The sequence below is a fragment of the Ochotona princeps genome, chromosome 8 (assembly GCF_030435755.1).
Source record: "Ochotona princeps isolate mOchPri1 chromosome 8, mOchPri1.hap1, whole genome shotgun sequence".
Lineage (NCBI taxonomy): Eukaryota > Metazoa > Chordata > Mammalia > Lagomorpha > Ochotonidae > Ochotona > Ochotona princeps.
In genome coordinates, this window is record NC_080839.1 from 63,440,245 (window position 1) to 63,455,143 (window position 14,899).

At 51.5% G+C, this 14,899-nt stretch overlaps 1 protein-coding gene across 3 annotated transcripts; it reads left to right on the plus strand.

Moving 5' to 3' along the window:
* The first annotated feature begins 41 nt into the window (after positions 1–41).
* EIF2B4 (eukaryotic translation initiation factor 2B subunit delta) lies at positions 42–4,695 on the plus strand. 3 transcript variants are annotated; one of them, XM_004582681.4, is made up of 13 exons: positions 42–81; positions 469–512; positions 764–905; positions 1,092–1,283; positions 1,523–1,605; positions 2,145–2,236; positions 2,410–2,524; positions 2,682–2,758; positions 3,073–3,175; positions 3,390–3,517; positions 3,626–3,803; positions 4,160–4,340; positions 4,460–4,695. In XM_004582681.4, exons 1-13 carry the CDS (start codon positions 51–53, stop codon positions 4,657–4,659), a joined length of 1,566 nt encoding a protein of 521 aa, XP_004582738.2. In that variant the 5' UTR covers positions 42–50; the 3' UTR covers positions 4,660–4,695. The 3 variants fall into 3 exon arrangements, with proteins under 3 accessions (XP_004582738.2, XP_036352711.2, XP_058524129.1); XM_036496818.2 differs by lacking the exon at positions 42–81 and having other exon boundaries at positions 136–512; positions 1,089–1,283; XM_058668146.1 differs by lacking the exons at positions 42–81; positions 469–512; positions 764–905; positions 1,092–1,283; positions 1,523–1,605 and having other exon boundaries at positions 2,436–2,524.
* Positions 4,696–14,899: the final 10,204 nt, after the last annotated feature.

The following is a 14,899-nucleotide window of genomic DNA, read 5'->3' on the forward strand; positions in this document are numbered from 1 at the left end:
TTCCTGGGACGGCCCAGTGACCCGGCTGGCGGAGCTTAGGTAGGAGTACGATGGCTGCTGTGGCTGTGGCTGTTCGCGAGGGTGAGTGAGGAGTCCTGAGCTCCGCCGGGTACGCGGGCCGACTAGCTCCGGAGGTGGCGCTGGGCCTAGAGCGCCTTGGGGCCTTCTTGCTCTCGTCCCTCCGCCACGCGGGACTCCTGTGTACTCGTGTCGGGCGCACTCCCGCACTGCGCACCGGCGGGTTCCGGCGAGAAGATGGGTGACCCCGCCTTCGTCCCTCCCTCGCCACCCCACGTCTTGGCTTTGATCCTGTCGCGCAGTGCGTCCCCACGCGGGTCCCTGGCTTGCCGGCGCCGGGCGGCCGAGCCGTGGTCATGCCCAGCCGGCAGCCGCCCGCTCCTGGCGCAGGCGCCGCCAGGCCCTCCCGGAGCCTCTCTGGCTCACTCTGCGCCCTGTTTTCTGATACAGACTCGGGATCCGGCATGAAAACGGAGCTCTCTGCTCGGCCCGGGGTAGGTGAGCCTTGTCCTGCCCCACCGCCTGTCCTGGGCTCGCTGGGGAGAGCTGTGCCCGGCTCTCAGAGCCCCAACTCCACCCCAGTTCGGTCTTTCTGGACAGCTGCGGGAGCTCTGTCAGTTCTGCCGCCCCCTGACGGCCGGCGTCTGCGGCTCGCGACTCCCTTGGAGTTAGGGAGGCTTGGGAACTTCGCCTTGTGGGAATTGTGTAAGCGTCCTTAGTGCTTCTTCGTATTTGTGTGTCCCAGGCCGGGGGGAAGGAGATGACCCAAGAAGAGAAGCTGCAGCTTCGGAAGGAAAAGAAACAGCAGAAAAAGAAACGGAAAGAAGAAAAGGGGACTGCAACAGAAGCGGCCCCCGCAGGGTCCACAGCACCCGCAGCGTGTCCAGGTGCAGGGCTCTTTATGCCAAAGGGCTGGGGGTGTGGAGCCTGCTGGCGGGAGGTGTGGTGGGGGGTAGGGGAGAAGCCAAAACCAGCTGGAGCGGGGCGGGGGGACATAAACAGGGAGAGAAGCTTTGGCCAGGGGACAGATAGCACTGGCGTTGGCCACCATCTCTTTCTTGTACCTTTAGTAGGTCCAGCCAAAGAACCACCAGGACCTGGCGCTCCTGGTGAGAAAGGCCCAGCTTGCCGGAGCAAGGCTGAGCTGCGCGCCGAGCGCCGGGCCAAGCAGGAGGCCGAGCGGGCTCTGAAGCAGGCAAGGAAGGGGGAGTCAGGAGGGCAGCCTGCCCAGGCCTCACCCAGCGTGGCTGTAGAAGCTGCTGCAGGTAACCTGGGTGCAAAACCCACAGGCTCCTGACTCCCAGGACTACTGGCAGTCAAATAGCTTTCTTCCCCCATGCTGCCTCACCTCTGAAGGCAGAGGTCACAATGTTGCCCCCTACCCCATTCTTCTCCTGTTTCTTCCTGTTCTCCCTGGACTCCCCCACTTGCTTTTTTCTCAATGCCCCTAATGCTGGAAGCACAGATTTCCCATTTCCAAACCTCCCTGGCTGTTATGTTGTAGGAGTGAAGCGACTCACCGAGCACATCCAGGTGGATGACTCTGTCCCTCTTAGAAGGCTTGTAAGAAAACCAGAGCGACAGCAGGTGCGCAGCAGGGAGCTGGTGGGGGGGTGGACCCCAGCAAGGAGCTCCCTGGGGGAGCTGGGCCGCAGCAGGGAGCTGGGGGGTGGACCCCAGCAAGGAGCTCCCGGGGAGCTGGGCCGCAACAGGGAGTTGGGGGGAGTGGACCCCAGCAAGAAGCTCCTGGGGAGCTGGGCTGCAGCAGGAAGCTGGGGGGGTAGACCCCAGCAAGGAGCTGGGGGGGCGGACCCCAGCAAGGACCTCCCGGGGAGCTGGGCCGCCGCAGGGGTGCCAGGGGTGGACCGGCAGCCTAAGACCAGCAAGGTTATGTGGGCTGCTGGCCCTGCTGGAGCAACCACAGGGACAATTCAAAATCCCCTACCTCTATAGCAGATGAATTTTTTAAGTTGATCATTTTGGGTGGCCCGAATGAGTTTGGGGCCAAGTTGGGAGGACCCTGGAGAAGGTTGGATATTGGGGTGAACAGAGTCTCATTGGTCACGTTGTTGCCAACCTCCTTCCTGTAGGGTTAGAGTACTGATCTGTTCCCCTCTTCCGTCAAGGTTCCAATTCGAAAGGATTATGGCTCCAAAGTCAGTCTCTTCTCCCACCTGCCCCAGTACAGCAGACGTAACTCCCTGACCCAGTACATGAGGTAGGAGACCACAAAACCATCACCTCCGTAAAGTCTGGGGGGTCTTGGTCTGGCGGTTGGAAGTCTAGGCATGGGGGCCTGTGTGCTGGTGAAGGACGGTCCTCTCATCGGGGCAGGTGGGCAGTGCGTGCTCAAGCCCCCTTGCAAAGCCTGTGACACCGCCATCCCATCAGCATCCCATCCTCTGTGATCCACCCAGCCATGGTGCGGCTCGGCCTGCGCTACTCCCAGGGCCTCATCGGCGGCTCCAACGCTCGCTGCATCGCCCTGCTCCGGGCCCTGCAGCAGGTAGGCCTTGTCCTTCTCTCCCATCTCCCCTGCACCCACACACGCCCTCCCTCGCCCGGGGTGGTCTCTGGGGCCGCCTCAGGACTCTCCTCCTCTGTGAGGCTGCACCCCAGCTTGGTCAGGGGGCTGTCCGCTCATGAACCTGTGTGCCATTCAGGTAATCGAGGATTACACGACACCCCCCAGTGAGGAGCTCTGCAGGGACCTGGTGGCGAAGCTTAAGCCTTACATCAGGTGAGGACAGGCCATGCCAGGACACACCCACCTCTCTCACCTGGCTTTCTCTATTTTCCTTTTCCTGTTCTTTGAAGCAGTGTTTTACAGTGTGAAACTCTGTTAAGCTACAATGACTTATAAGGTTCCCAAGGCTGCTTCAGAAAAGTCTGCAGAAAGTGAAACTGGCCATGAGCTTCTTTTGGCATTATAGCCTTTCAAATGCACATGGTGCATGTGAAAGATATTCAGAAAGGAAGTGGGACATGAAAGGCATGGGTTCCACACTTTGCCACCAAAGTAAGCCTAGCTTTACATTTTATCTTTTTTTGTAGCTTCCTGACTCAGTGCCGCCCCCTGTCGGCCAGCATGTACAATGCCATCAAGTTCCTCAACAAGGAGATCACGGGTGTGAGCAGCACCAAGCGGGAAGAGGAGGTGATGAGTGGGAAGGGTGCAGTGAGCAAACATGCCAAGGAGACGCGCTGGCTGCTCTGGGCTTGAGGTTGAGGGCGTGCTTGGGTGCTTTGACTCCTGTTCCTTCGTACCCTTTGAGCTCACCATGAGTGCCTGCTTGAGCGCCCAGCGGAACAGTCCAGAGAGAAAAGGTGTCCACCTCTTGGTCCCTGAGTGTCATGCTCCCTCCATTTAGGCCAAGGCAGAAATCCGGGCAGCGATTGATCGGTATGTGCAAGAGAAGATTGTGCTGGCCGCACAGGCGATCGTGCGCTTTGCCTCCCAGAAGATCAGCAATAGAGATGTGATCCTGGTGTACGGATGGTATGGTGCAGACTTGGCAAGACAGCTGGGGAGGTGGGGTCCCACCCTGCCCTCGGCAGTGAGCTGGCATCCGGGAGGGATCTTCACAGGGGCTCCTTCTCACTCCAGCTCATCCCTGGTATCGCGGATCCTTCAGGAGGCCTGGAGTGAGGGCCGGCAGTTTCGGGTGGTGGTGGTGGACAGCCGGCCCCGGCTGGAGGGGAGGCACATGCTGCGCTTTCTGGTCCGTGCCGGAGTCCCCGCCTCGTACCTGCTCATTTCTGCAGCTTCTTACGTCCTCCCAGAGGTGAGGGCAGAGGGAAGGACTCTGAAATTAGAGAGAAAAAGAGTCTGGGATTACAGACAGTCCTACCTCCCTCCCGAGGGTTACGGTTACTTAGAAGTGTTAGCATTATATAGCCAGGTGTATGTTTGGCAGAAGTACCTGCAGCTTGCTGTGTAGCACCGTGTCACTCTCACAAGATTATATTAAGCTAGTAGCTGCCAGCAGGGAGGGGGACAAAAGTCACTCCAGTTCTGTGGGAGGTTGCTGAGCCCACGGCCAGCGGTTTTCCAAGGAGAGCCTTCTTTCTGCTCTCCAGGGCTTCATTGTGCACTGATGGCTTGTTTGTCTTCTGCTTCCTCACTCTCCAAATCCAACAGGTTTCTAAGGTGCTATTGGGAGCTAACGCACTCCTGGCCAACGGGTCTGTGATGTCACGGGTGGGGACAGCCCAACTGGCCCTGGTGGCTCGAGCCCATAACGTGCCAGTGCTGGTCTGTTGTGAAACCTACAAGTTCTGTGAACGTGTACAGACTGATGCCTTTGTCTCTAACGAGCTAGGTAAGGGTTGGGGTGAGGGGGACAGAAAAAAGCTTCCAGGACACTGAGAACATTAGAGGGAGAGCGAGGGTTACACCACTAATTCTAGAAGGACATGATGGGTGCACCTCCCGTTCCAGATGACCCTGATGACCTGCAGTGTGAGCGGGGAGATCACGTGGCCCTGGCTGACTGGCAGAGCCAACCAACCCTGCGGTTGTTGAATCTCGTCTATGACGTCACTCCCCCTGAGCTCGTGGATCTGGTGATCACGGAGCTGGGCATGATCCCCTGCAGTTCAGTTCCTGTCGTCCTGCGAGTCAAGAGCAGTGACCAGTGATGGAGAAATGGCCTCAATAAATGACATACGCCCTCAGCCTCAGCAGCTCTCTGACCCCTCTATCTTACCGTCCTCGCCACATAAGGAAGGCATGCACATTGCCTAATCTCTCTCTGTTTTTAAAAGATTGATTGATTTCACAGGCAGAGTGGCAGAGAGAAGGAGATCTTCCATCTGCTGGCCAACTTGCCAGATGCCCATAACGGTGGGACTGGGGTTGACCAAAGCCAAGAACCGTGAGCTCCATCCAGGTCTCCCACATGGTGGGGGGCAGGGACCCGAACACTTGGGCCATCATTTGCCATCTTATACGTGCATTACAGAGGTGAATGGGAAACAGGGTAGGCAGGACGCCACCAGGCACTCTAGTATCGAATGTATGCATCCCAAGCAGTGGCTTCATCTGCCGTACTATGACACCCATGCATTCCTAGCCTCTCCTGTTCCCACCCACTTAACCTCAGACCTCTATGGAGACTCTCCAGGCAGGCGCTGGAGGCTGGGGGAGGGTCAGTGTGGTGACCCGAAGCTATCCAAAGCAGCAGTCACTTTACTGAGCATCTCACGTGCCAGACATTTGGGAGGAAAGTAAGGACAAGAGTCCTAAGCTTACTAATCAGTGTTTCCGAGTGCTTGTTGCATGTCACAAAGTGTTCTGAGCCCTTCCTAACCCAGATCAACTCTGACATAAAGGAGACCTTGTAGACGAGAAAACAGGCAAAGAGAGGCAAAGTCACCCAGGGGAGCACTTAACACTGAGATTAAGATTAGTGCCCACATTAGCACAGGCAGGTCACCCAGGGTGTTATCACAGGTGCTTTGTTTTATAAGTTTTATTTCATTTTTATTGGAAAGTCAGATATACAGAGAGTGGGAGAGACAGAGAGGAAGAGCTTCTGTCCACTGATGCACTCCCCAAGCAGCTGCAACAGCCAGAGCTGAGCCAATCCTAAGTCAGGAGCCCAGAGCTGCTTCCAGGTCTCCCATGCAGGTGCAGGGTCCCGAGGCTTTGGGCCGTCCTCTCCTGCTTTCCCAGGCCACAAACAGCTGATGGGAAATGGGGCTGCCAGGATTAGAACTAGCACATGGAAAGCAAGGACTTTAGCTGCTAGGCTACCACGCTGGGCCCAATCGTAGGCACTTTTTTATACAGATTTGGTACTCTGGGACATCGTCCTGCATGCCTTTCAGGAGCACTTAACGTAGCAAGACAGAGAAATGGGGTCTTCAGGTTGAGATTAGCTGTATTCCTTGGAAGTAACCAAGGTTGACAACACTGGGTCTAGATGACTGCTGAAAACTTTGCTGCTGAAGGCCTTGAAGATAATTAATTTCACATCAGGGAAAGGATGGAGGGCAGATCAGCAGGAGAGATGGCTCCAGCACAAAGAGGGTGCCTTGAAAGTGAGTGGCCAGGGCCCAGTGCGGCAGCCTAGCAGCTAAAGTCCTCGCCTTGAACATGCCGGGATTCCTTATGGGCACCAGTTCTAATCCTGTTGGCCCCACTTCCCATCCAGCTCCTTGCTTGTGGCCTGGGAAAACAGCCAAGGATGGCCCAAAGCCTTGGGACCCTGCACCTGCATGGGAGACCTGGAAGAAGCTCTGGGCTCCTGGCTTTGTATCAGCTAAGCATTGGCCACTGCAGCTGCTTAGGGAGTGAATCAATGGACGGAAGATCTTCCTCTCTGTATATCTGACTGTCCAATTAAAAAAAAAAAAAAAAAGAGTGGGCCTAGCTCGATAGCGTAGCAGCTAAAGTCCTTGCCTTGAATGCGCCAGGATCCCATATTGGCGCCGGTTCTAATCCCGGCTGTCCTTCTTCCCATCCAGGTTTAATGTTTAGACAAAGCTGCAAAGGTAGACTGTGAGCTCACCACAGGTTAGCTAAAAAATCAAAGTTGAGGTGCCAGTGCTATACCCAGTAGGTTAAGCCTCCTATGATGCCAGCATCCTATACTGGGCGCTGGCTTATGTCACAGCTGTTCCATTTCCGTTCCAGCTTTATGCTGATGGTCTGGGAAAGCAGCAACCTATGATCCAAGTCCTGGGGCTCTTGCACCCACATGAAAGACCTGGATAAAGCTCCAGTCTTGGCTTCAGACCCAGCTGTGGTCATTGCAGCTGTCTTGGGAGTGAACCATGGGTAGAAGATTCTCTCTGTAAACCCACCTTTCAAATACCAATAAAATATATCTGATAAAAATGGAAATTAAAAGGGGCCCAGCGCTTTAGCACGGCATTCCATAGGGGTGCCAGTTCATGTCCCAGGTTCTTCGCTTCTGAGCCAGCTCTGTGCTGAAGGCCTGAGGAAGCAGGAGAGGCTGGTCCAGGGCCTCAGAAGCCTGCATGCATGTGGGTGACTGGAAGCAGCAGCTCCTTGCTCCCACATTTGGATCTATTCAGCTCTGGCCATTGTGGCCATTTAGACAGTGAACCAGCAACTGGAAGACCTCTCTGTAAAAATCTGCCCATTAAATAAAAAGTCCTTTTTTAAAACTTTGAGAAATAGGACCTAGCATGGTAGCCTAGTGGCTAAAGTCCTCGCCTTGAACACACTAGGATCCCATATGGGCACTGGTTCTAATCCCAAAAGCCCTGCTTATGGCCTGGGAAAGTGGTTGAGTACGGGCAAAAACCTTGGGACTCTGCACCCACATGGGAGACCCAGAAGAGGCTCCCGACTCCTGGCTTCGGATCGGCTCAGTTTGGCCACTGTGGTCACTTGGGGAGTGAATCAGTAGATGGAAGATATTCCTCTCTGTCTCTCCTCCTTTCTGCATATCTGAATTTCCAATTAAAAAAATAAATCTTAAAAAAAAAAAAAAGCTTTGCGAAATAGAGTTCCTGGTTCATGTCCCAGATACCTCTAACAGTGGAGGCGCCCCTGGCTGAAGCTGGGCCCCGAGTGACTGGGCCTCCTGCAGCCTCCTGGGGTCACTGTCAGCAGGAAGCCAGAACTGGAAGCTGACCCCAGAGGTGAACCCAAGCACTCCAGTGTGAGGTGCAGCTGTTTTAACTGCCATGCCAAGCACTTCCAAGAATTGTTTGAAGATTTTTTTTTTGAAAGGCAAAGCAGATTTATGAGGAAAGGAGAGGCCACGATGGCCGGAGCTGAGCCGAAGCTACGAGCTGCTTTCAGATCTCTCATGTGGTGTAGGATCCCAAGGCTGTGGGCCATCCTCTACTGCTTTCCCAGTGGAGCAGCCAGGACACAAGTCAGAGCCCATATGGGATCCTGGCGCTTATGAGATGAGGACTTAGCCATTGTGCCAGCCGCCCCCAAGAGTGTCATGCTAAAAACCGTCAGGCTGAAGGTTCTGAAGCAGCACGAAACTGCAGTCCTCATCACAGACATGCCGATTACGACGACGCACCACACAGGATTTTCCTTTTTTAAAAAGATTATTTGAAAGAGTTACAGCAAGACGGAGAGATCTTCCATGCACTGGTTCACTCCACGCATGGCTGTAACAGTAAGAGCTCAGGCTAAACCAAGCCACAGCCAGAAGCTTCATGACTTCCTCCAAGGGAGGCAGCGCCCAAACATGTGGGCCATCTCCAGCTGTTTTCCCTAGGCCCTTAGCAGGCAGCTGGATCTCAAGTGGGGGAGCCAAGACAAGAAATGGCACGCCCATGGGAAGGCAGTGTTGCAGCTGGCAGGTTTCCCTGCTAAGCCATACCACTAGCCCCTCTTCTCCTTGCTGATGTTACATGTCAGCAAATCCCAGACACCTACCAACTTTACTGTGTCTCTTAAAAAAAAATGGATGTTGACCATAATATCACATTTTCTTATCTAAAAAAATGGCTTTGTACACTTGGTTTGTTTGAATCAGGATGCAAACAAATTCACGTATTCCATCTGGTGGTTAAGTCTACAGAAGCAGGCTGCTCCTCCCTCTTCTCTCATGACACCGTCAGCACGTTCAGCCTTCTGGATGGCACTGCCTTCCTGTGCTGTCAGTGAACTCATTCCTCCAAGCCCTGTGCTTGCAGTCAGTTTAGGGCAAGGATGCTTAATAAGCGGTTCCATATGCTTCATATTGCCTAACAAGAGACAGCCAATGGCTGACTGGTTATTTTGTTTATGGTAATGAATGGGTCTTAGCATTTTAAAGCTTCTCCCAGACATTTTTTTTGAAGATTTTATTTGTATTGGAAAGACACCGACAATCCAGGCAAAAGGGAAGGTCTCTTCAATAAATGCTGTTGGGACAACTGGTTGATAGTTTGCAGAAATAAGAAGCAAGACCCACACCTTTCACCATACACAAAGATCAAATCTAAATGGATAAAAGATCTAAATCTACATCCAGAAACCATCAAACTTTTGGAAGAAAAAGTTGGAAACACTCTGCAAGATATAGGTGTAGGCTCTGACTTCCTAGAAAAATCATCAAAAGCAAAGGCAATCAAGACCAAAATAAACAAATGGGACTACATCAAACTAAGAAGCTTCTGCACAGCAAAAGAAACAATCAACAAAGTAATAAAGCAACCCACAGAATGGTAGAAAATCTTTGCGCACTACACAGGAGACAAGGGGTTAATCTCCAGAATATATAAAGAACTCCAGAACAACTAAAACAAAACAAACAAACCAGTCAAGAAATTGGCACAGGAAATGGGCAGATACTTTACAAAGGAACAAATCCAGGCCCGGCGCCGTGGCCTAGCGGCTAAAGTCCTCACCTTGAACATGCCCGGGATCCCATATGGGCGCTGGTTCTAATTCCGGCAGCTCCATTTGCCATCCAACTCCCTGCTTGTGGTCTGGGAAAGCAGTCAAGGACGGCCCAAAGCCTTGGGACTCTGTACCCCTGTGGAAGACCTGGAAAGAAGTTCCTGGCTCCTGGCTTCGGATCGGCACAGCACCAGCCGTTGCGGTCACTTGGGGAGTGAATCATCAGACGGAAGATCTTTCTCTCTGTCTCTCCTCCTCTCTGTATATCTGACTTTGTAACAAAAAAAAAAAATTCTTAAAAAAAAAAAGGAACAAATCCAAAGAGCTGACAGGCATATGAAAAAATGCTCAAACTCGCTGGTAATAAGGAAAATCCAAATAAAAACATCACTGAGGTACACCTAACTCCAGTAAGAATGGCTCACATACAGAAAACCAACAACAACATTTTGCTGGCAAGGATGTGGGGAAAAGGGAACCCTACTCCACTGCTGGTGGGACTGCAGGCTGGTGCAGCCTCTATGGAAGTCAGTTTGGAGAATACTCAAGACAACTGAAAATGTGCATACCATATGACCCAGCAACAGCACTTCTAGGAATATATCCAAAAGACCTGTTAAACAAGAAAAACAATATGCACCCCTATGTTCATAGCAGCACAATCAATAATCACAAAAACTTGGAAGCAACCAAAATGTCCATCAACAGAAGACTGGATAAGGAAACTATGGTTCATCTACTCTATGGAACACTATCTGGCTATAAAAAAAAAAAAACAACAACACATTTATTCATGGCCAAATGGGCCCAACTGGAAACTATTATGCTAAGGGAAATGAGCCAATCCCAAAAGGTCAGCTATCATATGTTTGCCTTAATATAAGGTAATACGATGTCAAATCTAAAAATAGCACCTGTAAACTGTATATTATCACACCTCCAAATTGTACTACACGCAATAAGATATTGTGATATAACCTATGAATCAATAATTAATGAAATGAATTGCATATGATCACCTGAGATTGTTGATATCCCTCTTATCACTGTTAGTGCTACTACCCAGGGGTAACAGTGATCTAGTCTGTACTGTACTCCCATTCGAACCACAGGGTCATACACTAGCATTAATTTCTACAGGAAGACGGTGGACACTCTTTGCACCACCCTACCATCACATCGATACCCCTGCTACGAGTTCGACAACACCATGGAGATGGAGGCTCACTATTTCATTTTACTTAATTTTTTTCCTTCTTTTATCCCTCTCAACCATAGGGGACTGTACCTAAGGGAAGGAAGAATGGAAGTGCAGTGGGAATAAATATGTCCCTAGGCAGAAACAGAGAGAAGTATATCCCTGTACTTGGCAATACAAGGATGGTCTCACAGTGAAATAACAGATAGGCCCATACATGGTTGCAAGACACCTCAATGGCAGTTATGATGGACTTCTGAGGGCAATGGGAAGACACCTAGGGAAAGACTGGAGAGGAGAACAATAGGGGAGGGGAGGAGGAAACCCCAATGCCTATTAAACTATGTCATAAAATAAGTTTTAAAAATTTACTTGCTTTTATTGGAAAGGCAGAATTACAGAAAGGAGAGACAGAAAGATTTTCCATGCACTGATTCACTCCTTACGTGGCCACAATAGCTGAAGCTGAGCTGGTCCAAAGCCAGGAGCTGGGCTCTGCGCGGTAGCCTAGCAGCTTAAGCCCTTGCCTTGAACGCACTGGGAACCCATATGGGCACCGGTTCTAATCCCAGTGGCCCTGCTTCCCATCCAGCTCCCTGCTTGTGGCCTGGGAAGCAATAGAGGACAGCCCTGAGACCCTGCACCCACATGGGAGACCCAGAAGAGGCTCTGGGCTCCTGGCTTTGGATTGGCTCAGCTCCAGCTGTTGCAGCCACTTGGGGAGTGAATCAGTAGATGGAAGATATTCCTCTCTGCCTCTCCTCCTTTTGTATATCTAACTTTCCAATAAAAAATAAAACAAACAAACAAAAAACCAGGAGCCTCTTCCGGGTTTCCCACGCAGATGCAGGGTCCCAAGGCTTTGGACCATCCTCCGCTGCTTTCCCCGGCCACAAGCAGGGAGCTGGAAGGGAAGTGGAACAGCTGGGATATGAACTGGCGCCCATATGAGATCCTGGTGCAGGCAATGTGAGGATTTTAGCTACTAGGCTACCTCGCTGGGCCCTCATCAGTTCTGAAACAGTTCTTATTGCAAAGACAAAATGGATCCTTAACACTTTGCTTCTACTTGCAAGTTTCCAGGAACTGTCATTAGTTACTTCCAGTGGTGTACAATGAATTAGTTGTTGACAGGTCTTCCATGTGGGTGGCAGGGACTGAACTGGAGCCGTCCCCTGTGGCCTTCCAGCATGTGGCATAGGAAGCTGGAATTGAGAACAGACCCATGACTCAGGTGCACTGGACCTGCTCAGTGGGTTAAGCCACCACCTGTAACATCAGCATCCCATACTGGAGTGTCAGTTCAAGTCCCAGGTGCTCTACATCCAATCCAGCCACCTGCTTATGGCAGAGGAACACAGAAAATGGCCTCTGCCACCCTCATGGGTGTCTCTGATGGAGTTCCAGGCTCCTGGCTTCAGCCCAGCCTGGCTTCTGCAGCCATTTGTGGATTAACCCGCAGATGGGAGACGGAAAATCTATTTCTCTGTCCTTGCTCTATCATTCTTTCAAGAAAATAAGCCTTTAAACAAACAACAGAAGGGTCTGGCGGCATGGGCCTAGTGGCTAAAGTCTTCACCTTGAATGCCCCGGGATTCCCATATGGGCGCTGGTTCTAATCCTGGCAGCTCCACTTCCCATCCAGCTCCCTGCTTGGGGCCTGGGAAAGCAGTCGAAGACGGCCCAAGGCTTTTGGACCCTGCACGCACGTGAGAGACCCAGAGGAGCTTCCTGGTTCCCAGCTTCGGATCGGCACTGCACTGGCCGTTGCAGTCACTTGGGGAGTGAATTGTTGGACGGAGGAGCTTCCTCTCTGTCTCTCCTCTCTGTATATCTGACTTTGTAATAAAATAAAAATAAATCTTTAAAAAACAAACAACAGAAGACACACTCTGATAGGAGATGTAGGAATCCCAAGGGATCCTTGGTGCTTGGCTAAATACCCACACCTCTTTTGTTAAAGGTCATTCCAAGGGTTGGTGCTGTGGCTCCACTGCCTATTCCTCAGCCTTGCAATACCAGCATGCCATACGGACACTGGTTAAAGCCCCGGCTGCTGGGCCCAGTGGCATGGCTTAGCGGCTGAAGTCCTCACCTTGAACGCCCCGGGATCCCATATGGGCGTCGGTTCTAATCCCAGCAGCCTGCTTCCCATCCTGCTCCCTGCTTGTGGCCTGGGAAAGCAGTCAGGGACGGCCCAAAGCCTTGGGACTCTGCACCTGTGTGGGAGACCTGGAAGAAGTTCCTGGATCCTGGCTTTGGATCGGCATAGCACCAGCCGTTGCGCTCCCTTGGGGAGTGAATCATCGGACAGAAGATCTTCCTCTCTGTCTCTCCTCCTTTCTGTATATCTGACTTTGCAATAAAAATAAAAAAATAAATCTTAAAAAAAAAAAAAAGCCCCGGCTGCTTCACTTCCGATCCTACTTTCTGCTTATGACCTGCAAGGCAATGGAGGATGGTTCATGACCTTGGGCCCCTGCACCCACGTGGGAAACCTGGAAGAGACTCCTGGCTCCTACCCTCAGATCAGCTCAATTCCAGACACTGTGGCCATTTGGAGAGTGAACCAGTGGGTGGAAGATCCTCTCTCCCTCCTCTCTGTAAATTTATTTTTCAAATAATAAAAAATCTTTAGAAATAATAAAAATGTAAAAATCATTCTGAACAATGAACTTCTACATTAAAAAAAATTTTTTTAAGCAGTTCTATCTGGGGCCCTGGCATGGTTGCCAAGTGGCTAAAGTTTTCAGCTTGAATGCACTGAACCCCATGTGAGCACTGGTTTATATCTTGGCTGCTCCACTTCCCTTCCAGCTTCCTGCCTGTGGCCTGGGAAAGCAGTAGAAGATGAACCAAGGTCTTGGTACCTTGCACCTGTGTGGGAGACCCAGAAGTTTCTGGTTCCTGGCTTTGGATCAGCTCAGCCCAGCTGTGTGGCCATCTGTGGATTTGAACCAGTAGATGAAAGATCTTTGTGTCTTCTTTGCTCTGTAAATTGCCTCTCCAATAAAAAAATAAATAAATCTTAAAAGACAAAAAAATTTTATTTGGAAGGCAGATTTATAGAGCAAAGGAGAGACACAGAGAATATCTTCCATCTACTGGTTCATTCCCCAAACAGTTTCAATGGCCAGAGCTGAGCTGATTCAAAGCAGGGAGCCAGGAGCTTCTTCCCAGCTCCCACATGGGTGCAGGGTCCCATGGCTTTGGACCATTTTCTGCTGACTTCCCCAGCCATTAACAGAGATCTTCATCAGAAGTGGAGCAGCCAGGATGTAAACTGGCATCCATTCATTCTGTTGGAGCTACAAAGTGAAGGATTAGCCTATTGAGCCATGGCACTGGCCTCTCGACTTTATATCGGAATTAGATTAAGCAAAGAATCAATATGATCAGTTCATGCTTTAGAAAGCACTTGTGGAGGGCCCAGTATGATGGCTCAGTGCTAAACAATTGTCTTGCTTGCACAAGCATCCAGTATGGGCACTAGTTCATGTCCTGGCTTCTCCACTTCCCATCCAGCTTCCTGCCTGTGGCCTGCGAAAGAGGTAGGAGACAGTCTTGGGACCCTGCACTGACATGAGAGACCCAGAAGAGGCTCCTGACTCCTGGCTTCGAACTGGCTCAGCTCTGGCGGCTGTGGCCACTTGGGGAGTGAACCAGCAAATGGAAGGTCTTTCTGTCTCTCCTTCTCTCTATAAATCTTTCCAATAAAAATAAATAAATCCTAATAATTAAAGACCTCTGCAGGAATTTAAGCCAAAGATCACCTAATGGGGGAGAGAGATTTATTCATAGTGATCCATTACATAATTTAACAAGAGGGGAGAAGTTGGAATTCCCGTGGGAATAGTACAACCGAAGTTCATCTTCTCTACTGGATCCCAGCTATTTCCTCTTACACTGCTTCAACATCTTGTGCAACCCAGGGAGTCTGACGCGTGAGTTTATTCGGAAAGGAAAGGACAGGGCTACTCCTCCCCTTGCTGTCTCTGTTTACCCGTCGGGCACTCATCCCGGGCACCTGGACAGGAAGGGGCGGAAAGTGGTGACATTCTCCCTGCCCAGTGCAGGCAGCCTCTCACGGATGGCCCAGGGTTTTTCCTACTTTGTCTCCTCTCATTTCTTCTTCCCAAGCCCTTTGCACGGTTCTTCCCGTCCCCACGTGCACCCGACTTCATCTGTAGCAGAAGCCAGAGTCGTCCTCTGGCGGCTGGCAGCCGACGAGTCTGCCTCCCAGTCAGCTCGGACGGCGCCAGGGCTGCGCCCACAGACTGCCGGGCATCCTGGTGCTGACCGCCGCAAGCCACGAAGTCCGGCCGGGAAGGCTGCAGGACCGCACACCGTAGTTTCTG